General features: G+C 48.9%; 1 protein-coding gene across 1 annotated transcript in view; it reads right to left on the reverse strand.

Moving 5' to 3' along the window:
- The window catches only part of TSPOAP1 (TSPO associated protein 1), a 179,347-nt gene that overhangs the window by 19,094 nt on the left and 136,578 nt on the right, over positions 1-23,675 (reverse strand). Inside the window, exons 19-27 of the mRNA XM_054008163.1 lie at positions 22,352-22,936; positions 20,260-20,559; positions 19,770-19,949; positions 7,956-9,089; positions 7,183-7,309; positions 6,835-6,974; positions 6,465-6,633; positions 4,204-4,275; positions 3,745-3,783 (exon numbers count right to left, since the gene is read on the reverse strand). Of these exons, the coding sequence (XP_053864138.1) occupies positions 3,745-3,783; positions 4,204-4,275; positions 6,465-6,633; positions 6,835-6,974; positions 7,183-7,309; positions 7,956-9,089; positions 19,770-19,949; positions 20,260-20,559; positions 22,352-22,936 (2,746 nt within the window). The remainder of the gene's footprint in view (positions 1-3,744; positions 3,784-4,203; positions 4,276-6,464; positions 6,634-6,834; positions 6,975-7,182; positions 7,310-7,955; positions 9,090-19,769; positions 19,950-20,259; positions 20,560-22,351; positions 22,937-23,675) is intronic.

Raw genomic sequence — 23,675 nt, forward strand, 5'->3', positions numbered from 1 at the left:
AGTCCTGACTGGCTTTGTGGGGAGCAGTCCCAGAGCATCGCCCGGGGACTCCATGACACGTGCCTCCCTGGCAGAGCTCCAAGCTCTGCTTAAGCCTGTCAGTGTGTAAAAGCAGAGCTGGGAAGTCCAGGAGGTGCAAACTGTCCAGTCTCTAGCTGTTGGCTGCTGTGCTGTCCCCAGATCCTCATGGATCTACGCCTTCCACTGCATGTGTTTAACACTGGCCAGGGCTGTGGAAAGGGAGAGAAGCAGTGGGTGTGGGGAGAGCAGTGTCCTAGGGAATGGCAGCAGCTCATTCAGGAAAGTGCACATGGAATGCAAGAGGGCTCTGGGGGCATCTCCTCGCCCCTTAACAAGTGTTCAACCTCCCTCCATCACATGCTCTTCACAGAGAGATTTTAAAATTAACTTTAGATTTTTTGCAAAGCACCTACAATGGCTTGTACCTAAGCACTAAGACTAAAGCTAAACCAAATATTGCTAATGGCCAGACAAGATGGCCACAAAAGATCGTTCATCTCCAGAGAAAACTCACATGACTCCTGCCTCGCAGAAATAACAATCAAACAGCTACAATACGACAATACTACATTGGCAGGGAGGGATAGCTGAGTGGTTTGAGCATTGGCCTGCTAAACCTAAGGTTGTGAGTTCAATCCTTGCAGGGGCCCATTTGGGGCAAAAATCTGTCTAGGGATTGGCCCTGCTTTGAGCAGGGGGTTGGACTAGATGACCTCCTGAGGTCCCTTCCAACCCTGGTATTCTATGATTCTATACATAGAATATTTCATCTTGTGGTATATATCACCCAGCTCAGGCTTCCCCAGACTGTGGGTGAAGTCAATGGTTTTATTGCCGTAGACTTCCAGTGGGACCAGGAATTCACCCCACAAGAGGAGTGAGTTTCACAGTCCTTCACTGAGAATACCAAAATAAGACTTCCCCTCTGGGGCCAGACAACAAGAGCCTTCCCACTACGTGTTGTTGTTGCAATCAGGTAGAGAGGGCAATTTGGTCTAGGGGTTAGTCTGGTCCTGGGCTCTGTGGATAAACAAATCCCTTGCATTATATCTGGAAGGGCATGGGAAGCTCGTGCAGACCTTGGTGGCTGGTGTTAACATGCTCACATTTGTTTGTCCCGCTAAACAAACGGATGACCACATTCTGCAGAAGCAGAAGCTTCCGAGTGGTCATCTAGAGCAAATCAAAGTAAAATATATTTCAGCACTCCAGCCTGTAGTAGAGAGAGAGCCTGAAGCATGGGCCTGGTGCAAGGCCTGAGGCCTGAACCTAAGTCAGCAAAAGTTATGCTACAAGCTACAGTCAGGCCCTGTCAAAAGCAGATGCTTGCCTGCAAGTCAGTGACTGGCACACGAACTGGGCACTGGTACTGCTAGTATTGATAAAACACACTGAATGTGTAAACACATTCCAGCAGGCCAGTGCAAGAACACCCTAACTTAGCACACGACAAAAGTGATGAATAGCGATCTTTCGTCTAAAACAGAGTAAAAGTAAAAGACAAGTGGCGAATAGGGATGTTTTGTCTGAAACCTCAGGAGGAAAGTACAAGGGGAGGTAACAAACATGTCTTGAAACACATAAGGTGATACGTAAGTTGTTTATCCGAGTCTATAAATGTTGGGATACCTCACTTTAACCCTTCGTCTGGCCTAGGGGGCACTGGAAAGTCCCACCACTGACTGAGCTGGTCCATTATCACAGGCAGAGAGAACACACACACACAGCCAACAACTGACAACACACAGCCAACAACTGACAACTAATCTGGTAAGTGAGTGAGCTGCCCTCTGTAGGAATGGGTGATCTAACAGTGCAGAAAACTATGAGTTAGGGAGCAATGGTGCTGACAGAGGCATATATGACAGTGGGTTCACAAAAGGAGAGGCTGCAGCCTATGGCCTAGCCGAACATGGCAAAGGGCACTGCCAGCACCTATTTTTACCTAAGTGCCTAGGACCAGCAATGGCTCCAATATGATCTCAATAGCTTGGCCCATAAAGGTCAATGATAAGCATACCGCCGTCCGCACCCTTCCTCCAGGTGTTCCCCCATTCAGCAGCATTTCCCCTGCCTTATCTAAACTGAGCTGAACACATCCAGCTTTCATCAAAGATCTTAGCTTGGCACTAACTGGGAAAGCAAGGAGCCTGCTGCTTCCAGTATGAAGAACAGTAAATGGAAATCAGGGCAGGTGGGGTAAGGAATTCAATCAATCTGATTCTATTCCACCCTCTGCAGCAGACTTCTTGTGTGACCTTAGACTGCTTCTCTGTGGGCACTTTGTAAAGCCAGGATCACACCGCCTGACCTCACAGGATGTAGTGCCACCCGACATCTCACTTGGTACCATCCGTCTCAAAGCATTTTCCAAGGATGGGTAAGTACCATCGTCACCATTGTGCCTCTGGTTCCCCATCTGTACAGAGAGAGGATGAGACTTACCCAAGGCCACCCAGCAGGTCTGTGGCAAGTTCAGGAATGGAACCTAGTCCTGCTGACTCCCGGACCCATGCTCAATCCACTAAACCACTGCTTGTTTCAAGCAGCCCAGAATCTTGCCCTCTAAATGGAAACCACTAACAGGCCTCAATAATCGACTCTATCTCCTCATGCTAATTTTCACTAGCTGCTGAGTACCAAAGATCCATCTCCATTCTGTGCTGCTCCCAGCACAGCCAGGAAAGCCCGATCAAATGCTGCAGGTCCACCCACTCCTGTCTAGGGTGACCAGACAGCAAATGTGAAAAATTGGGACAGAGGGTGGGGGGTAATAAGAGTCTATATAAGAAAAAGACCCCAAAATCGGGACTGTCCCTATAAAATCAGGACATCTGGTCACCCTACTCCTGCCCAACATGTGTCCCCGGAACCAGAGAGACTGTCATGGAACTAAGCAATCCGCCCAATAAGTCATTGGAACTTCCCCCACAGCAAGAAGCCCTTTGCTGTCTCTAGCTGTGGCACTGTAAGCCCATGGGGTCTATCACACGGGGGTCCTGATCTCTGACGGGGGCTCCTCGGCACCATGTAATACAAATAAATCATCATCAGACGAGTCAGACATCCTACAACTACTCAGGCCAGCCCCACCAGCCACCCAAAACAAGCCCACAGTCCCCAGATTCCCACTGTGTAGCCGAAGGTCCAACAGCCACCATCCAAATAGGAGTGAGACCCTACACACACTGCAACCCCTCTGGTATCACAACATGCTTTCCAAATGGCACAGGGTAACCATCTCTCCTGCTGTAGGAACAATTTCTCAAACCTCACCCCCTTGTCCTCATTCCTGTCACCCCTTCGGACCATGCACACTTCCATGACAAGCAGCCCAAGCCCGACTCTTCTCTAGTGAGCTCTTCTGACAACAGCCTGCCATTCCCCATGCTCACCTCACTCACCATCCACGTCCCCAATACCAACCCCCAGCATACACTGCTCACTGCATAAACAGCCTGTTCCTCCTTGCCACAGCTTAGCGAGGATCTGGGTAAGACTGAACACTCCGAAACCACAAGCTGGTAGCAGGACTCTGCTTACTGGGGTCACGCTGACAAGGTTCCACATAGGGAAGGGAGAGAAACCTGCTCACATGGGTTCTGAAGGGCTCTTATGAGGAAGTGATGCGGCTGCTCCCTGAGGTGTGTTGCTGAAAAGCATCTACCTACTTTTATGGGCCCTTTCCCTGTAGTATCTGAGCATGGAAGGAGCAATTCTCACCTGGACGAGGCTTGTAGTTTTCCTGTTTCTCCAGCTCTGCTGTGGAAGAAAAGATTTAATGAGTCTGTATTCAGCTTTCAACACTGACAAAAACAGACACCTGACAAACAACAACAAAACACTCCTCATGAACAGCAAAGATCAAGCCAAGGCCCAACAAACACACACCACAAGCAGATCATACATCCTGTTCATGCGGCTCAAAGTCTAGGACAGTAACAGTGACACTGGAACAAGCTCAAGAAACAAAAAGAGCTATCTGTCCTGGAGAACATTTAACACTCAGGCCAGGGGCCCCGCATGGAGTGATTACAAATGGTGCCAAACTGGAAGGAAAGGGTGCTCTGTCCACTTGCTGCCAGTCTGACCACTTGGAGATCCTGAGAGCAGGTAGTCAAAACTCAACCCAGTTTGCAACCCAAATGCCAAAATCAAACGCAAGCAGCAGGCGTGACAGACCTTTCTTGGCACGTCTGGGTTTCGGAGGAGGGACGGTGAGGCGGCGTGGAGGTGGAGCAAATGTACCATTTCCTTAATAAAATCCAAGAAAAAAAGCAAATAGACAAGAGAACAGTAAGACAGCAAATGAAAGTGAAAAGCTTCCTGGAGAGTGAGTAAGCAACACAGCAGCATGAAGAAACTTCCACTGGGAAGCAGACTCTGCAATTTATATACTGAAGCGAGACCACACGGGGACTCTCATACTGTACAACCCACACACAGACACATGGGTTTTTATATATATGCGCTCATCAAGAATGCAACAAAGCATGTCCTGCCTGTCCATCCCTCCCTGCCTGTGACTGCACATCACCTTTCAGGAATATTAGAGTCACAGTAAAACCAAACCCTAACAGATTACTACCCAAAAGAAGCAAATTTAGGGCTGCACTTCTCAAACAAGCCACCCACATTAACCCTGCCCTTGCAGGAACACAGTTTCCTTCTTCCCCACTCTGCAGGCAGGTGAATGAAGAAGATCAGGATGGGAGACTGGGAGAGAACAGGGGATTTCAGAGGCTGGTAGGGGAGGAGATCAGGGTCTTTCCCTCTCTTCTCCTGAGGCTCTGCAGGGAGGAAGATCCCCAGTGAGCCTGGGGAGGAGCGGTTCACCAGCCAGACCCTCATGTGAGGCTCTCAAGGGGAAATGCTCTTTTCTGCTGACAAGGTTCCCTAGTGACGGGGTGATGCTCGGAGCTCGATCTCTGCAGAGAATAGGGACAGAGATGGCTCCTGCAGTCCCTAAGCTCTGAATCATTGATCAAAAGTGATTCATATTTAAGAACTAGTAACTTTTGAAAATACATGTTAGCCTTTGTCATTGGACACTGGATCTCAGCCTGGGGAGACAGGGAAATACGCTTCCTCTCTCACCTTGTCTCCACTGTCAGCTACAACGTGGCAAAAGCACTGGGCAGACTTAGAGTTCGGTTAACTGCTCTGTCATTTGGGTGTGAAGTTGGGAGCCTCTTGTGCACGTCACTCCACTACCCCAGCCCTAGATCTAACCTTCCAGTGTTGCTGTCACCCATGGCACTCAGCATGTCTGGGATTCACTCTGAGCAGCCAGGGTGTCCGGAGGGCCTGCAAGACATGCCAGTGCTTAGATGGCAGTATTCTCCCTGGGACTCTGTCTGGTGGCAGGCGCCAAGCCCATAATTCCCACCCAGGGTCAGCTGAGATCTTGCAGTTCACTAAGACCCCTGGTGGCTGTGATAACACAGAGGGATTCTTGCCCTTCTCAGGCTCAGCTTCATGCACGTGAGATGCAGGAGGCAGAAAGACATCTGCTGTGCATAAAGCACTAAGGCCCCATGCTTCAGACACTCGCTGGCACGGACCAGGAGCCCAAGTGGCACCACCGTTTGGCTTCTCTAGGGCCACGTATGTGTAGTCCCGCATTCACTTACAATCTATGCAACAAGGCCAAGTCAAAGCAGCGTTGTTAATTGTAAAACTCAGCTCTTTTTTCTCTCTTCCCCTCATTCTCTCCTTCCCATTTCTCTTTTCTCTCCTTCCATCGGGCTCCCTTCTCTCAGAGTTCCCTCATCACTATTCTCCTCTCTGCCCTGGCTTTCTTCCCCACCTCCACCCACCCGTCTCCTCCTCCTCCTTCCCTGTCTACACACTGTGCTCTCCTAAAAGTAGTGCCTCCCCTGCCCCAGGGCTGGTCAGCTGCAGACCATGAGGCGCCCATGATCGGCTGAAGCTGAGGCACTACTCTGCTCCCTCCTGCTGCTCCCTGCCATGTTCTTCTCACGTACTTCAGCAAGGAGCAGACCCCACTTCAACTCCTCACTGCACAGCAGCTGGCCCAGGGTTAGCTCTCACAAAGCACACGTCATTAAAACCCATCCAGAGACAGCATCCTCCCCACGTGCCGCTCCCTTGCATGTCCACGCTCAATGCCGCATGTGGGAGGCGGCTTGGAACAATGCTGCAGTTTGGAAGGGCAGGTTCTGAACTGAGATACTACAGCAGTTACAGCCTCAGGCCAGGACACTCAGCTCACGTGCACAGGGCCCCTGCTGCTCGCTATAACAGCAGGGGTTCTGGTGGCTGACGCTCCTGAGGGTGGCCACAAGAACCCCCTTGGCAGGTGCAGTTGGCGTGCAGCTGCAGTGCAATGCATGACAGCAGTGCTGAGCTTCCTGAATGTCAGGAAAGAAACGCATTGTCCACATGCAGAAACTGCGTAGGTGTGGGAGGAGGTACAGTACCTATGCTTTCCACCGATGTGGCAGCAGGAATGTAACCTTGCTTTAACAGCTCCTTCCTCACTTCCGCACTGTCCACCTGAACTTCAGACACCATGTTACAAGGGATGTACCCTGCCCTTCCTGCACATTCACCTCTGTAAAACCCATCAGCGTCTTTGTCGCCACACACCTAGAAGAGGAGAAACAGCATCTGCATCAGTTCACATTAGGGAGCGTGAGCCATGTAATGAAAGCAGGGATGCTCTGCAGGCAAAGCAGTTTAAGGAAGGTAACAACAGCCTGTTCAACTGAATTCTGCATCCAAAAGTCCCAGCCATCTGTGGCCGGGACATGGCAGGTTAGCAGCAACCTCATGTAGCACTGTTCTTACCTTCAGAATCTGCCCCTCCTTAAATGGGAGCTCTTCTTCAGCTGCATCAGGGTTAGGTGACATAGAAATGGGGTCATAGTCAAAAAGGGCCACAAATATCCTTACTGAGTTGTCTGTAACAACAGCCTCTGAAGCTGAGCCTGCAAGCAAGAGAAATGAGGTTAGCACCACATTCCAGGGAGCTCACACCTCCAAATCGACATGTTTTCAGGGCAGAAGTTACTGGCTTCTCTTTCAACATTTCAAAACAGATTGTTCTCGCTCCATCCCTCTGTCGGTCTCTCCCTCCCTGTACTATGCGCTCCTTTTCAGATGGAAAATAGTCTCAAGAAACGCTGACAAGCTCACCTGAACTGGAGATGGAAGATTTCAAGATTCGGCTTCTTCTCAAGGCCTTGTTCCCTTTTCGGGTTGGAGTCTGCCAAGCTGGTGAGCCAAGTAACTCTTGTAACCTCAGATCTTCATTATCAGAAGCCTGCAACAGAAACCACTGGAGAGTTACTAATGGCCGTGCTTTGAACTCTGAATTAGCATGGACCCAGCTCCACCCCTCACCAGCGACACTAAGCACACCACAAAAAGCAATGCATTCAAATGCACTATTCCTCTTTTGGGACACTCCAGAGATGAGAATTATGTGGCACTGTGGAAAACTGAAGCAAGTCAACATGGACAGGTGCTTTTCTTGGAGGCCAGTAACAACTCCATTGTGGTTGTGAGGAGGGGTGGAAGGACACATCAAGAAAAAGTAGAAATGATCACGGATCATCATTAATTTACTAGGAATTTTCACTAAGGTCCCAAGGTCTTTGAACTTGGACAGCATCTTGGCCTAGGGAGGAGGTCCCAGTGGAGAAAAGGAATACTGCATCCATGATTCTCAGCAGCAGAGCAATGATTCTCCTCTGACTTTCCACAGCACAAGCATAAGCAGAGAATACAAGAAAAGCCTCAGAACAGCACAGATCTACAAGCTCTAAAAGCTCTCCCAGACATACAGCTGAAGAGTCTGTTTCTGTACAGCACACAGCAAAGCAGCACACAGGCAGGCTGGGGGCACGGGCAGGGGAGGAAACTATTGTCACTACAAGCTGCTTCAAAACCAGAAGAGGAAAAGTCACCCAGACCCTTGCGTGCAACGCAGCACTGTGTATCCCCTTCCAAGGGCGCTCCGGCATCCTCCTCCAGCCAGCTGGACTATCCTCTCGTTCCCAGCCTTGCTCCTCTGAGCTGCCTTCACTCCTCAGTGCTTCCTTCTCTGGGCAAGGTAACTGTGGGTGGTGGCTTGGAGGCCCAGCCCACTCCATTCCTTTCTCTTCCCCAAACTCTTGCTTCTTCAGCGGGGTTCTCCCATCAGAGTGGACAGACTCAGACTGACTGGAGCAATCACTCCACCCTTCACAGCCAGTCTGGGACCCCTCCACGCTGCCATCTGGCCATTCACTGCTCCCGGGGCTGGAAGGGAAGGTCAGATCCTGATCTTCCTCTGAGTCATATTCAATATTGATCTCGAGGCTCCTTGTGTTGAAGCAGTGGGTTGTCAATGCAGCGGGCTCTGCTAGGTCTGAAGGCATTAACTTTCTGTGGGATTTTCTAAAGGTGCCTGGTCTTGCATGACCACAGATTTCTGACCCGCCCTTGCCACTAGCACTGCTTACGACATTCAGCTTCTCCTTGAGGCTGTGGGCTCTGTACAAGCTGCCTCCTGTCAGGCTGCAGGTGTTCAGCAGGCGACTACAATGCTCTTTGACATCGCTCCGTTTCTTCCTGCTCACCTCAGGCAGATCATGGGCCCTTTCTTGAGAATTACCTCCTTTCTTTCTGCCCGACTGGGGGCTTGTGCCTGCAGTGGGCTTCATTCTACTCTCCTGGTAACCCCAATTACAGCTACCCCTCTTCTGAGTCCAGCTCAGCTCCAGATAGGCAGGATTCTCATTGTCAGAGTCTTCTCTGGTCTTCTGAAGAACAGGAGCCTCTTGGGGAGCCTGCATGGAAAGATTTTGGTAGGTGTCATTATCATCTGTGTTTGGAAATGCCTGAGGGGCACTTTCTGCATGGTATGAATGTCTCTCCGGGAAGCAGTCTGGGGATTCTCTCTTCTCCACATGAACACACTTTTCTTCCTCCTCCTCTTCATCCTCTTCCTCTGTCACTTCGGGAATGCTAAATAACTTCTTGCTGCAGTTCTGCTGAGGTGGGAGCTCCAGAAGCCTCTCCAGAATTTCCTCATCGCTATCGGTGTCACAAGGATCCAGCTGCAGCCCAGCCCCCAAGACAAGGCACAGAGGGGATAAGCAGAGAGAAAGAGGAAATAAACATTAACAAAGAAAGCTACAGACGCCCCCTCACGGTGTTTGCAACAGGACAATCCAATGTCAGGACTAGGACAGCACACCGTGACAGAGAGCGATTGCAGTCTGCAGAGAAGACTGGAGGAGATGGTTCTTCGGGTTAAAGAAAACGATTAGATAACCTAGCGATACAATGAGACAACAAGAAAGGCCACTGGGTGGGATTGTCATCCCCTCCCAAATCTGCACAGATGTGTCTGCATCTGCAGCACCTTCGACTGCATCCTCTGGATGCCACAGAGGCACTCAGAGCTACAGGAGGAAACTGGCTGGGCTGGGATCAGGTACGCCTTCTCCAAGGCCATCCTTTGTACACAGGAATCAGCAATTCACTCCATCCATAGGGACAGATCAGACTGCTCCTCGTATGCTGGCCCCTGCTGACAGGCACAAGGCCCTGCCTCCTCCCCACCACCTTTTCTGCATCCTTCTCCCTGCAGAGGAGCAGAAGTAAGGAATCCCTGTGCTACAAGAGCAAACCCAGATGAACACACAACACTCCCTTAGCCAGACGAGGCAATCACTTTCCTTACATTAAACTGAAATGGATACACTTGATCCTACAGAGCTGTGTTCCATTCAGACATGCATTCGAAGACATTCACATTGAACTGGTTATGCAAATGGCTGGTGAAATGTTGCACTGCTTGTAATAAAGCTGGGTTTTAACCACTGATGCTAAGGGTGGGTTATGTCTTGCTTTTTATTATTTTAGTAACAAAATAAAATGGTCACACTGGTACTAGGGGTTCATTTGCAAATAGTTTATAAAGGGCTACTCAACAATTAACATATTCTATAAGCATGATCTAGATATGAGCATTCTGTGGGATAGATAGTTATACACACCACAACAGAAGGTGTTCTAGATGGATCTAAACAACCTATTGACCAGTTGGACTCCACAACAACTGATCAACCATTTATTAAAACATCTGGTAATCACGTGTTAGCCCTCTATAACCTATTTATAAATGTACTCATAAAGCATGACCCATATGACTTGGTTTACTTACATACAGAATCAATCCTTAATTTAAAAATACACAAGTAACATGGGCTTTGCCATTGTTTTGCCCAAGATTCATGGTAGGTTAACCAGCCTACAGTTCCCACGGTCTCCTTTGAATATTGGCTCAACATTAGCACTCTTCCAGTCTTCTGGAATTTCCCCAGTATTCCAAGATTTATTTAAAATTAACATTAGTAGGTCAAAGATCTCCTCAGCCAACTCTTTTAGGACTCTTGGCTGCAAGTTCTCTGGGCTTGCTGATTTTAAAATGTTTATACTGAGTAGATGTTGTTTAACATTTTCATTAGTTACTAATGGACTGGAAAGTACTTCATCACCATCATGTGATACAATCACATCATCCTGCTTCTTTTCAAAACCAGAACACAAAATGTATTTAACTTCTGCTTTTTCTACATTATTATTAACAATTTGCCATCTCCATCTCATAGTGGACATATATCATTGCTAGGATTTCTTTTGTTCCCAATATATTTTAAAAACACCTTTTATTGTCAGCCCTGTCAACAATGGATTTTTCCCTGATGTCTTTAGATTTCCTTATCAATTTTCTACTCTTCATAACTTCTAATTTATATTATATTCCCCTTTATTTCTATTTGTTATATGTTGCTTTTTTTATTTCTAATTGCTGTCTTCACTTTTCCACTGAACCAGGATGTGCTTTTAGCCAAAGTTGTCATCTTTCATGATTATGGAATCGTGGCTTTTTGGCCATCAGATAAACTCTTCTTAAACAACTCCCCATTTTCATTCATATTTTTCTGTCTAAATTTTTCCTCTGAATCAATTTAACTTATAATTTCCCTCAGCTTTGGGAAAATAACTCTTCTGAAACAACAAGTATATGTGTGTGTGTGTTTATATATATATAAAAACTGGCTGGGACTGTCCTCTGTTTAAATAAACATTTAATGTAATTTGTTCATGATCAGTGGTTGCTAGGCAACCAGCAACTTTCAGTCCAGTGATTAATTTATCTTTATCTGACATAATGCACTCCAAGACAGAAGGGGTATTCTGAATCAGAGCAATAAAGAGGTGCAGGAGCAATCTAGAGGCCAAATTATTTTTTATCTCAATCAGTTGGGGGCAAAGTAGAAATCAGTTAATTGGCGAATAATCAGAAGTAAATCAGAGTTACTTGTTTTAGCAGGAAGAAGTTACTCACCTTGTGCGGTAACAATGGTTCTTTGGGATATGTGTCCCTATGGGTGCTCCACTGTAGGTGTGTCTGTGCCCCCGCGCTGCTGATCAGCGAATTTCAATAGCAGTCTGTCCCGCCCGCACAGCTCCCCATCTGCCACAAGGTTAGCCAGTGTGTGTGGGCATTCAGTTCCTTCTCTATCACAGAGTCAACCACTGAAACTCCAAAGTAGAGGGGAGAAGGATGGGTTGTAGAGCACCCATAGGGACACACATCTCAAAGGACCTTCGTTACTGCACAAGGTAACTTCTTCTCTGAGTAGTGTCCCTACGGTGCCCACTGTAGGTGTCTCCCGAGCAGTACCCACCAATGGAGACTGGGACTTCAGAGTCAAGTCTGATATGGATGACAATATTGTCTCACCAAATTTGGCATCTGAAGCCGAATCCCCCAGGATGGCATATTGCTCTACAAAGGTATGCACAGATGTCCAGGTAACTGTTCTGCACATTTCTGATATAGGGATACCCTTGGAGAAGGCAACGGGTGAGGAGACCAACCTCATGGAATGCGTGCATACTGAAGGTGGGGGTGCTAAATTATGCAGTTGGTAACAGAGTTTAATACAGTTGGAAACTCACTTTGAGAGCTTCTGAGCTGAGATTGCTGTACCTTTAGACCTATCTGCAATGGAGAGGAAGAGTCTTGGAGATTTTCTAAAAGTCATTGTCCTGTCCAAATAGAAGGCCAAGCTCTACATACACTTGACGTGAGAAGGACGGTTTCCATGTTTTCCTCATGAGGTTTGGGATGAAATGTTGGAAGCTGAATAAGTTGATTCATATGAAATGCAGAAGTCACTTTAGGAGTGAACTCTGGATGTGGTCTGAGTGTGACCGTGTCAAGAAAGAACACAGTAAAAGGGGGATGCGTCATCAAAGCTGCTATCTTCCCTATCCTTCTGGCAGAAGTGATGACAAGGAGGAAAGCAATCTTCATGGAAAGTTGGGTTAGTGAACAAGTGGCCATGGGTTCAAATTGCGCTCTAGTCAGTCCTTTTAACACTAGATTGAGGTCTCATTGGGGAGTGGGAGACTGGGTTGAGGGAAGAGGTTTGCTATGACCTTAAGAAACCTCTTCGTAGTTCGGAGGGAGAAGACTGAGTAGCCTTTTACCTGTTAGTGGAAGGTTGCAATTGCTGCTAGATGAACCTTCAGCGAGCCAATAGACAGACACGATTTCTTAAAGGTCAACAGGTAGTCTAGGACCACCGGTAAAGTGGCTGCAGTAGGGGTGACCCCCTTGGGCTGGCACCAGATCTGGAACCTCTTCCATTTCTGAAGGTAGGTATGACGAGTAGTGCCCTTTCTACTGTGTAATAGCGCCTCCTGTACCTCCTCAGAGCAAGATGTTTCTATGTGCTAGAACCACGAAGGAGCCACACTTTGAATCACAGGATCCGTAGATTGGGATGGAGAGTGCATTCCTCATTCTGCAACAGCAGGTAAGGAGTGATCGGGAGAGTCATCAGTGGACATAATGCCAGCTGCGACAGATAAGGGCCAGGGCCTGCCTGGGCCAGGTGGAGGCAATCAGAATCATGTTTGCTTTTTTCCTTTTTATTTTCGACAGGACTTTCAGTAATAGAGGGAATGGGGGAAAGAGGTCCCTTCTCCCAAGGAATGAGAAGAGCATCTCCCATGGAGTGTCGTCCAATCCCTGCCCTGGAGTAGTACTGTGGGCATATCTTGTTCTGGTGAGTAGCAAACAAGTCTATTACTGGCATCCCCTATTGTCGGAAATTGTCATATAGAATCGTCAACTCTATCTCCCATTCGTGGTTGTGCGGGAATTTGCATCTGAGACAGTTGGCTGTCGTGTTGTGTATTCCTGGTAGGTAGGAAATTAATATTAGGCCGTTGTGGGAGATGGACCAGTTCCATAGTTTTAGTGCTTCTACACACAAGGAATGAGATTTGGCACCTCCCTGTTGGTTTATGTAGAACATGCAGGCCATATTGTCTGTTATGACCTTCATGTGTGCGTCCTTGATCAGTGGGAGAAGTGGTACCATGGCTGCCCAAACCATGGAGGTTGAGGGTTGGGTGGGCGATATGCCTGGTGCTCATGGTGAAATTGGGTCCCGTATGGCGGGTAAGATGAGTGGTGAGAACCCAAGTGCTCTAGCTCACTATCCAACTCCAATGAGGAGAAAGGTGGGGTGTGGCATGGAGATGTCATCGAGTCCATTGTTCTGGGAGAACTTGGCAATGGAATCCCAGTACTGAGTAGGGGTGAATCCGGTAAATCGAACATCAAGAGATCTGTCGCGCACTGGAAATCCGCAATGTGGATGTCGTTGTTACCGGTGGTTATCGGTGCCAAGAGATTTGTACTGATGAAGTCGGAGATACGGACCCAGTCGTACAACCCTGCGCTGGGGTTGGTGCAGGTGCCAATGACTGCGCCAACATAGCCTTCCCTGGGGTGCATCTTTCATGTCTTTCATGCCCCCCGCGGTACCGGTATTTCTTTGCCTGTGCCCATCAGATCTTTGGTAGACTGACTTACTCTGTTGACTCGGTATCGCACATGTCCTGGGTACCAACTTTAGACAGCTTCAACATCATCAGTATTGATGACATCGATGGAGCCGGAGACCATTTCTGGCTCGATCGGGATTCGCTATAGGGACTCTCAGACCTTTTCTTAGCAGTCTTGAGTGAGTGGCTTGTCTCCTTGGGATCACCTGCCTTCGACATTGAAGGTTGCGGTGATAGCTCTCACCAGGACTCTGGCAGCTGAAGGGCCGACCCCATGAGCCGGACTTTGATCCTTAACTCGCTGTCTTTCCTGGACCGGGGTTTTAACTGCTGGCACCAATCACACTTTTGTGGATTGTGCTTTTCTTGTAGGCAGCGAACGCACTGCGAGTGTCCATCCGTCACTGGGATGGATTGCAGCTAAGGCACTTTTTGAAGCCTGGATAGCCAGGCACACCCTTGTCCAGGGGGCGAGGCGAACCCTTTCTTCTTTGTTCTTTTTTGAATTTTTTGGCATGGTCAACAAAAAACAAAGAAAAAAGCTTCAAGGGAAACTAAAATTTTGCAAAACTAAAGGGAGTTAACAATCCGTGAATGGACAGCTCTTAGCTTCATCTCTAACCAGGGGTGGTTGAGAAGGAACTGAGGAGGGAATGCCCAAGCACGCTGGCTAACCTCGTGGTAGGCAGAGAGATGCGTGGGCAGGACAGACTGCTATTGAAATTCTCCGATCAGCAGCAGAGGGGCGCAGACACACCTGCAGTGGAGCACCCTAGGGATACTACTCGAAGAAGAACTACTACTTAGGGTTACACCATAAACTCCTGTAAACTATTACTGTTATCTACTGTATATTACCTAGTATCTTAATTAAACTCCTCTTATAGGTCACAATATACATTTATGAAATAACAGAATTTTGAATTAGAAAATACAATGCACTAGAACATAAACCCCACTGTTATATGTTTCCTTTTCAGTTTCTCAGTTTTTACCCTCTTTAAGCCCAGACTTTGGAGGGAAAGTTCTTAGGGTGTTTAGTTATATCTTGAGCAATCCTCTTGTGCAATCTTTGTTTACGGTTTTGAGTTCCAGCTTAAAGAAAGACATGTATGCCTTGATGTGATGTGATGGCTTCTTGATGGAACAGTTATTCCTCCACTTCTCTCTGGTTTACAGTCCCTTTGCTCTCTGACAATTGCTCTATTCCCACATGCCTTAAGATGCTGTCTGGATGTTTTGTTTTACAGTCCTTACTATCTTCTTACTTTCACTGCAGCTCATTTCCTCCATATTTCTTAACTCTATTTCTCTTTTACTACAGCTTCCTTCACATTTCCTTTGTCTTTATTTTTCTCACTGTTTTTAACAATATTTTTCTAATAATTGCTTATGTTACTTAGAGACTCTTTAGTTATTTTTCCTCTTGTTTAACTATACTGCTCTTCCTTTAATTTTCCTCTTTTCGCCTTCGACCACTGTCTTTCCTCTTCCTAGGTACAGTCCCTTTTGTGACTGTCCCTACTATTCCTACCATCTCTTTCTTTCTTGTGTGTCCTGACCTGGATGTTCTCCCTTTCAGCTCTGTTTTTGGTGTCCCTGCGATGACACAGCTCAGCCACTGGGGTCCCTATCCACTGGCTCCCCACTTCTTTTCTAATGCCATTTGCTGCCTTGCTCGCTACTGGCCTGTCTCCCAATGCTGGGTGGTCTCCCTCCAGACTCCACCAGCTGTTTCCACCAGCTCACAGCAGCGTTCCAGAGGGGAAGCTGCTGCTTGATCTCCCCTGCTGCCCCCCACCCCTGCAAAGCCATCCCATGCTCATGCTCCACTTCAGATACTCCAGAATCCGTGGTGCCCCCTCCCCCGCAAAGCAGCTGTTTCAGGCTCCCTTAAAAAAAAAATTCTAAAAACAAGAGGCTGTTTCTGAGCAGCCAACTTGCGAGGCTCTCCTTGCTCTTTTGACCCAACAGCTGCCAATACAGATGGGGCATTACAGGTTTACTGCGTTTTAACTTTTAACGTTAACAGTATCCATCCCCTTTCCTTTTCTACTGGGGGGCTCTGAGAAGTGCAACACAGATGGTTCCTGTGATGCCACCATCCAAAGCTTCCAGACTGTGCTAAAATCCTTCACCAAAAAGAAGACAGTTGGGAAAGGGTATTCCATAGATTACATTTTTAAGGCCAAAAAGGACCACTGTGATCGTCTTGTCTGACAGCCGGCAAGCCATAGGCCATAGGACTTACCTGCATTAATGCCTGATTCAAGTCCAGTGATAGTGCTAGAACCAGAGCAAATCTTTAGAAAAACAGTCCTGATTTAAAAATTGTCCGTGATGGAGACTCCACGTGACGCTTAGTAAGTTATTCCGATAGTTAATTACCCTATTAAAAATTTGCACCTTATTTCCAGTCTAAATTTGCTTAGCTTCAACTTCTAGCCACTGGATCATGTTACACGTTTTTCTGCTAGATTGAAGAATTCTTTATCATCAAATTTCTGGTCCCCATGTAGGTATTTATAGACTGTGATCAAATCACACCTTAACCTGCTCTTTGATAAGCTAAATAGATAGAACTCCTTGAATTTACCACTACAATTTTTTAACATCTTTATTCAAGTGTGGACACCAGAACTGAACACAGTATTCGACATTAGTGCCAAATACAGAGGTGAAATAACCTACCTACTCCTAACTGATATTCCACTGGGAGTCCATGTTCAGCTGATTGTCCACTATGACCTGCAAGTCTTTTCCATGTCCCTGGTTCCCAGGGTGGAGTTCCTCCATCCTGTTAGTATTCTTTGTTCTTAGATGTGTGCTTTACAATTGGCCATATTGATAAACATATTGTGTGTGTGACCCCAGTTTACCAAGCGATCCGGATCACTCTCCCTCAGTGGCCTGTCTTCTTCATTATTTACCACTGCGCCATCTTTGTGTCATCTGCAAACTTTATCAGTGATGATTTTATGTTTTCTTCCAGATCACTGATACAAATGTTAAACGGCATAGGGCCAAGAACCAAATCCTGTGCGACCCCACTAGAAACTCACCCAGTGGTGCCGGAACTGGAGGGGGGGGGCATTTTTCACCAGCACGGACCCCCTTCCCCTCCTCTTCCCCCGAGGCCCTGTCCCACCCCTCAGCCAGACCAGCATGCAGCCCAGCTGGAGAGCCCAGGCAGCTGTGGGGAGCTGCGTGGACCCTCCATCTGCCTGGCATGTGGGGAGGAGGGGGGTGAGAGCAACCCCTGGCTGGTGTCCCCGCCTGGCCGAGGGCAGGTGGAGGTTTCGTGACTCCACACCGGCTGCCCACTCGGCTCTCCCCGACCCAGCTCTGGCCGAGGGGCGGGGGGGCCTTGGAACCGCAGCTCAGCCCCGGTAAGAGCTGTGCAGGCAGCTGTGAGAAGGCACGGCACGGACCCTCCACCGGCCCTGGGGGCAGGGATATGGGCCAGGGGCTGCTCGGCTTTTATCATTAGGGCCCTACCAAATTCACAGCCATGAAAAACGCATCACAGACCTTGAAATCTGGTCTCTCCCCCAGAAAGCTGGTCTTTGGTGTGCTTTTACCCTATACTATACAGATTTCACGGGGACACCAGCGTGTCTCAAATTGGGGGTCCTGACCTAAAGCGGAGTTGCAGGGCATCCCAAGGTTATTTTAGGGGGGTTTACGTCTGCACTCCCTTCAGACCTGGGGGGTTGGAGAGCAGCGGCTGTTGGCCAGGCACCCAGCTCTGCAGGCAGCACCCCGCCAGCAGCAGCGCAGAAGTAAGGGTGGCAGGACTGTACCACACATCCTTATTTCTGCGCAGCTGCTGGTCGTGGCTCTGCCTTCTGAGCTGGGCTCCCGGCCAGCAGCTGCCGCTCTCCAGCCGCCCAGTTCTCAAGGCAGCGCCGCCGTCTGCAGCAGCGCAGAAGTAAGGGTAGCAGTACTGCAACCCCCCCGACAATAACCTTGCGACCCCCCACCACTCCTTTTTGGGTCAGGGCCCCTACAATTAGAGGACCATAAAAGTTCAGATTTAAATATCTGAAATAATGAAATAAACTACTTTTAAAATCCTATGAACATGAAATTGACCAAAATGGACTGTGAATTGGGTAGGGCCCTACTTATCATGGCCGGGCTGCAGCTCCGAACCTCCCTCTCCCCCACATTCACCATCCCTCAGCCAGAGCTGAATTGGGGAGAGCTGTGTGGGCAGCTGTGAGGAGCCTGGGTCCCTCCACCTGCCCTGGGCAGTGTCAGGGGTGCAGGCAGGGGGCTGCTTTCAGCCCCACCCTGCTCCAGGTGGGGGGGGGGGGGGTTGGGGTGGGCTCCCTGGCCCCGCTCTGGCTTGGCCAGGGGTAGGGGCTCCTGCCCCCCACCCCCACTTTTGGGAGTGCTCCGGTACCCTTGAACACACCTGCTTGATGAGGATTCCCCATTTACAATTACGTTTTGAGATCTGTCAGTTAGTCAGTTTGTAAACCATGAGTAAGTACCAGGTTGGTTTTGTATCTGTCTAGTTTCTTAATGAAAACACCAAGCAGAGCTTTTTAAAAAGAGCAACACTTTGAGGCCCAGTTTATATATTACAGAAGTTCTGGACAGAGCACAAATAAAGTGCTTTGCTTCACAATTTACCCTGAAGTGGTACAAACCCATGTTCAGCAGGAGGAGCCTTGTTCCTCCGGCATAGAGCTGCCAGACTGCTGTGGTAAGCCAAACCCCAGGTGCACCTTCCTAGGCAGGCCCACTGCCTCCAGCTACTGCACCAGCCCTAGAGTCAGCTAGACACACCTCTTCCCAACTGGTCTGCCAGCTGTCCTGACCCTTCCCACCTAGCCACCTATGTCCCTCCTGAGCAGGAGGAAAACAGCAGCAGCAGATGGACCCTCAGCAGATTCATCACATTGCTAACTATTTCTCCTCAGCAGATTCATCAGAGCAGCAATGCAAGCTGCCAGTCACGTAGCCCCAGATCAGCTCATTGTAGCTATCTTTTGGAACTGTAAAAGGAATTCAAACAGTCTCAGGCACTGACACCAAAGAGCATTCTCTGCAAGTCTTTCCAGCTTGCTTGAAGACACACTTTGCATGCACAACCATAATTCTACCCCTTTGTGTTTATTCATTACTTCAATCATTTATGTGGTCAAATGCCATTTTTCAGTCAGACACAATCTTAACTCTCTTCCCTGCTGAGGGTGTATTACTACAATGGAGTCTTTAATTTCAGCATCACATGCTACTTCTCATATCATGTGTGAACTTAGCTGACATTCCCTCACTTTTGAGAGCTCACCCGTCTAACCTCAGGCCACAAGCCTGCAGACATCTATTTATGCCCAGGAGAAGTCCAACTGTAATCACGTGCAGATAGTTATTATGTGCATGAGTGTTTGCAGGATTGGACCTTTAATGCCACCTTCATATCAGTTTTGTATGGGCTCTATACATATGTGAACATTACAGATTATTTGTATTTTTACACACATTTGAGTACGGATTTACTGAACGTTCACTGTCAAATCCTGGCCCCAAGTCTATGGGAGTTTTCCCATTGATTCCAATGGGGACAGGATTTCAGCCTATAGCGTTACCTTTGCAGTACATGTTTGAACTACTTACCCATCTGACTCCAGAGTTTATTTCTCACACCCATCCCTTCCCTTCTACAACAAACGGGTATTCCGGCTAGTGAGAGAGGACACGAGCCTGTAAGACGGAGAGCTCTGAGTGTAGGAGATTAGCAAACAGCTGCTGAGAGCATCTGGGCTCAGGGAGGTGGCCCCTCTTACTTGCTAATGGAATGGAATGAGTCCACTCAAACGCACCAGTCAGGTGACATTGCTGGAAGTTACCTTTCCCCCGTTCTCTCCGCTGCAGTAAGCCCTTGGGTCCCACTGCTTCTCTCCCTGCATGTCTGAACATAGGTCCTCCTCCTCCTCCTCCTCCAAAATATCTGACAGGTCAGAGCTGCGGTTGTGCTCAGCAAGCAGATTCAGCTGCCGTTTTCCTGCTTCTGCTATTTTCTCTTCCTGCTATTGAAAAGAAAAACCTCTGATGTAGAACTCAGACCTCGGAGACAGGCTCACCATTTCAGCAACGTAGAACGCTGCACTTCCCATTCTGCCTAAGGATAGCAATCTTAAGTATGGCAGGAGACGAGAGCAGAACGGGGATAGAGAGCAATTTATGTGGGCAAAAGGAAAAATCACTCAGCGTGTCGTATCTGGGGGGGAAGAACTGGGCTCCTATACATTGCACAGGACTCTGCATGATTCACTCGCAGCTCTGGGGTTCAAAAACAATGCCCCCTTTAGGCAGAAACTCTCCCACAGTAACACAAACCTCTCTTTTGACTTTGGGCACCATCAGAGAAGAGTCTCCTCGGGAAATTTCTTTCATCAGTTTCTTTCCAGGGGACACGCTTCCATTCCTGTCTGAGTCTCTGCAACTGTCCACACCCAGCTCAGCCTGGTGGGTGGAAAGCTGAGGCTCTGGACTCAAGCACTGCTCATTTGCCTTCCTCTCTCTGTCAATGGTTGACTCTTGCAACCGCTCCTCCACAAAGCATGCGTGGCAGGTCTCCATGGGCATCTTCCCGTCACTGCTTTCTAGCTCCGGTTCTTTGCTCACAGAGAGCTCCTCCTGGAAAAGAAACTGGCTGGGTCAGGAAGCGGAGGCTGCATGATTATTTCTCAGTCCCAGGCCCTGGCTCACACATTCCCTATCTCAGCAGCTTTGCGGAAAAGGGTGATGGACAAATGCCTTTGCAGCCATCAGGGGTTGTGGGGAGCAAGACACAGACAACCTTGAGCTTGACACTTTGCAGGGAGTTTTGCTGCTACTAAAAGTCGGGTAGCCTGTCTATAGCCAGTCATGGTGCAGGAGGCTTCCCCTACCCAGCCCTGCCAAGGGACTCTAGTCATACCCAGCCCTGGCAGTGCAAAGCACCCCCATCTTGACTTGCAGCAAAACCTGCTGCTTTAGTCCTGGGCTCCCCACACAGCTCTGCCTGTGCCCCTCCACCCTGCTTGCCGGCCCCCATCTCTTTCCCCTCTATTCCAATCCTTTGCACCCTTCAGTGCAAACTACAGACCGCGACTAAGACAGTGGTGATTTGGGGTGTGAAACATCCATTCATGGTTAAGATGAAAGCAATCCCCCATTCAGCCCATGTGGCATGCAAGTGCAGGAGCAGCGTTTAATGTGGCCCCTTTCTGCTTTGCATTGGAAACACTCCGTGCTGCAGCTGGCACTGCAGCAAGTTCCTTCTAGCGTTTTGTGACCGGGGCTGGCATTACACTGGAGTGACCTCACCCATTGCTAGTGACTGACTCTTTCTGGTTTTAAGATGCAGGCTGACAGCAAAGGCACAAAGTAGACTGGGCTTATGGAAGAGAAGAAACTGGGATCAGTACATAGGCCAATAGTTCGATGGGCACCACTGGGCCTTCCTGCTAACTACACCTCTCAGCCTGCCCCAATGCCGCAGTCTATCCCAAAGGAGAAGCCTAAAGAGTTGTCCTGAGTGTCAAAGAGACAAAGATTCTCCTCCACAGTTGTGACTGCACAACACAGGTTAACAGGCCTCCTCTGCCCTGTGCCTGCTGCCTGAATTCCTCAGACTACCAGCCACCATCCCTCACAGAGTGCTCTGCACCCCTGAAGGGCTGATTAGCACACCTTGATCAGACCTGTCTACATTACAGTCAGAGATGGGACTGCGGCATGTGGAGACATACCTGAGCTAGCTTTGACCTAGTTAGCTCGCGTATCAATAGCGATGACACCGTGGTAGCCTGGGCGGCAGCGGGGGCTGTAAAGCCTGCCCAGGACCCAGCTGCTGCAGCTTCACTCCTATTGTTATCCCATTTAGCTAGACCAAAGCTAGCCTCTGAGTGCAGATTCCCCCAGACTGCTTAGTGCTATGGGAACCCCCACTCCAGATCGGCTACCGCCCCTGCACATGTTTTGCTGGCTGCCTGTACAGACTGCCTCTGTACCCAGCACAGCTCACAGCGACCAATCCCGCAGTGTGCAGAGGCCTGCACTGATAGGAGATGGCTGGATGGCGAATGCCGTACAAACACCATCATCACCACCTATAAGAATGACGATGGTGCCTTTTCCATCACCCCCATTTCCTATCTCCTGCCTCCCGGGTGCAGTTCTCTGGTCCGCTGGTGCACATGCAGCTGAGCAATGAGGTTCATTTGTCCCCTCCTGTTCTGTGCACACAGCAAAGCCGGCAATACTCCCCTGTTATTCTGCCACCAGTGTGAGCCACACACTCTCAAAGACAGTGTGTCACCTGACAAGGAGAAAAACGGCACTGTGTCATTTCCCTGTACATTCTCTCTGCTCCCCCCAACGAGGTCTGTTTCCCTTCCCCTTTCCAGTGTCTTAGACTTCATGACCAGCATTCCCAGGCACTCACCGTCCCCTGGGCCTCGATGTCTTCACCAGGGCCCTTCAATGCTGCTGCCCTCGACGGCTCGGGTTCTTCGCCCACTCCTGTAGGCTGCGGAAGGGAAATCAGACACTGTTCATCTCTTGCAGTGTCTGAAACTGGGGATGATGTGCCCAACACTTGCACCGAGGAAACCCAGGGAGAGGAGAGGCGCAGGTGTGGGGAGATCTTCCCTGGCAGACAATTCACTGAGCCGTCACAGCTGGGAGTGGTGTGGACAGTGAATTTGGCATCTGAACTGTCAGTGGAACACTTCTGTGGAGGGAAGAGCGGAGCTGTGCAGTGTGTAACTGGCATTCGCTTGGGATGAGAGCCCTTGGGTTCCCCACAGAGCAGTCTGGAAGTAAGACTGGTAGAAACAACAGCCTGTGATAGTGAGGAATGTCTAGAAGCTTTCAGCAAGGCTGAGGGGATCTGGGCTGGCACTGAATCAGCTGATTCTCCATACAGAGACATAGTTCTCACAGAGACCTCCCGGCACACCTGGAACATCTGCAGCTGGGACAGCTCCACTAGGACACTGCCAGCAGTTGGAGATGCAACTTCCATCACCTGCAACAGAGAAACAGGAAGAGTCTCTTTCTTGTGCACAGGTAACAGCTTCCAGTAGCATGTGGAGACATACCTGAGGCTAGCTTTGACCTAGTTAGCTCAAGAATCAACAGCAATGACACGGTGGTAGCCTGGGCAGCAGCGGGGGCTGTAAAGCCTGCCCAGGACCCTAGGCGTGTGGACTCAAGCAGCCAGCGTCCAACCCTACTCTCCTTCTATCATTTTTCAAAGCTCCTGGCAGTTGAGTGGTAGCAAGAAACTGCAGCTGTCCAGCTCTTCTGCGATGGAGATGAGGCAAGTCACAGCAGACAGAGAAAAGAGAATAGGTCACCCCAGCAAGAACCCAACTCTCCAACTGTGACTGCAGCCCCACAAAGGACTCCTTGGGCTGCCCCAGGACAAAGGGCAAGTCCCAAAGAAGGGGGGAAGGGGTAGATGGCTGTGGGAAGCCCTTGCTGGCAAAACCAGAATTGGCAAAATGCTCTGTTAAAAGCAGCAATGAGAGCCAATGAACCCTCTCCAATTTTAGCACATCCATATGGCATTAGCTGTTGAGATTTTCTCTTTTGCCCAGATTTAGTTACCTTCAATTGCATGAGAAATGTGGAGATTTTACAAGCTAGAACTATAATCTCCCCTTTTTCCAGTCCCTCCCCCATCTGAGTCCTCGGAACCAAATTCTGACTCTTCTTGTTTCCTAATACTGGCATCATTCCCAGCCAAGCCAACTGGCTGCTGC

The sequence above is a fragment of the Malaclemys terrapin genome, chromosome 18 (assembly GCF_027887155.1).
Source record: "Malaclemys terrapin pileata isolate rMalTer1 chromosome 18, rMalTer1.hap1, whole genome shotgun sequence".
Classification (NCBI taxonomy): domain Eukaryota; kingdom Metazoa; phylum Chordata; order Testudines; family Emydidae; genus Malaclemys; species Malaclemys terrapin.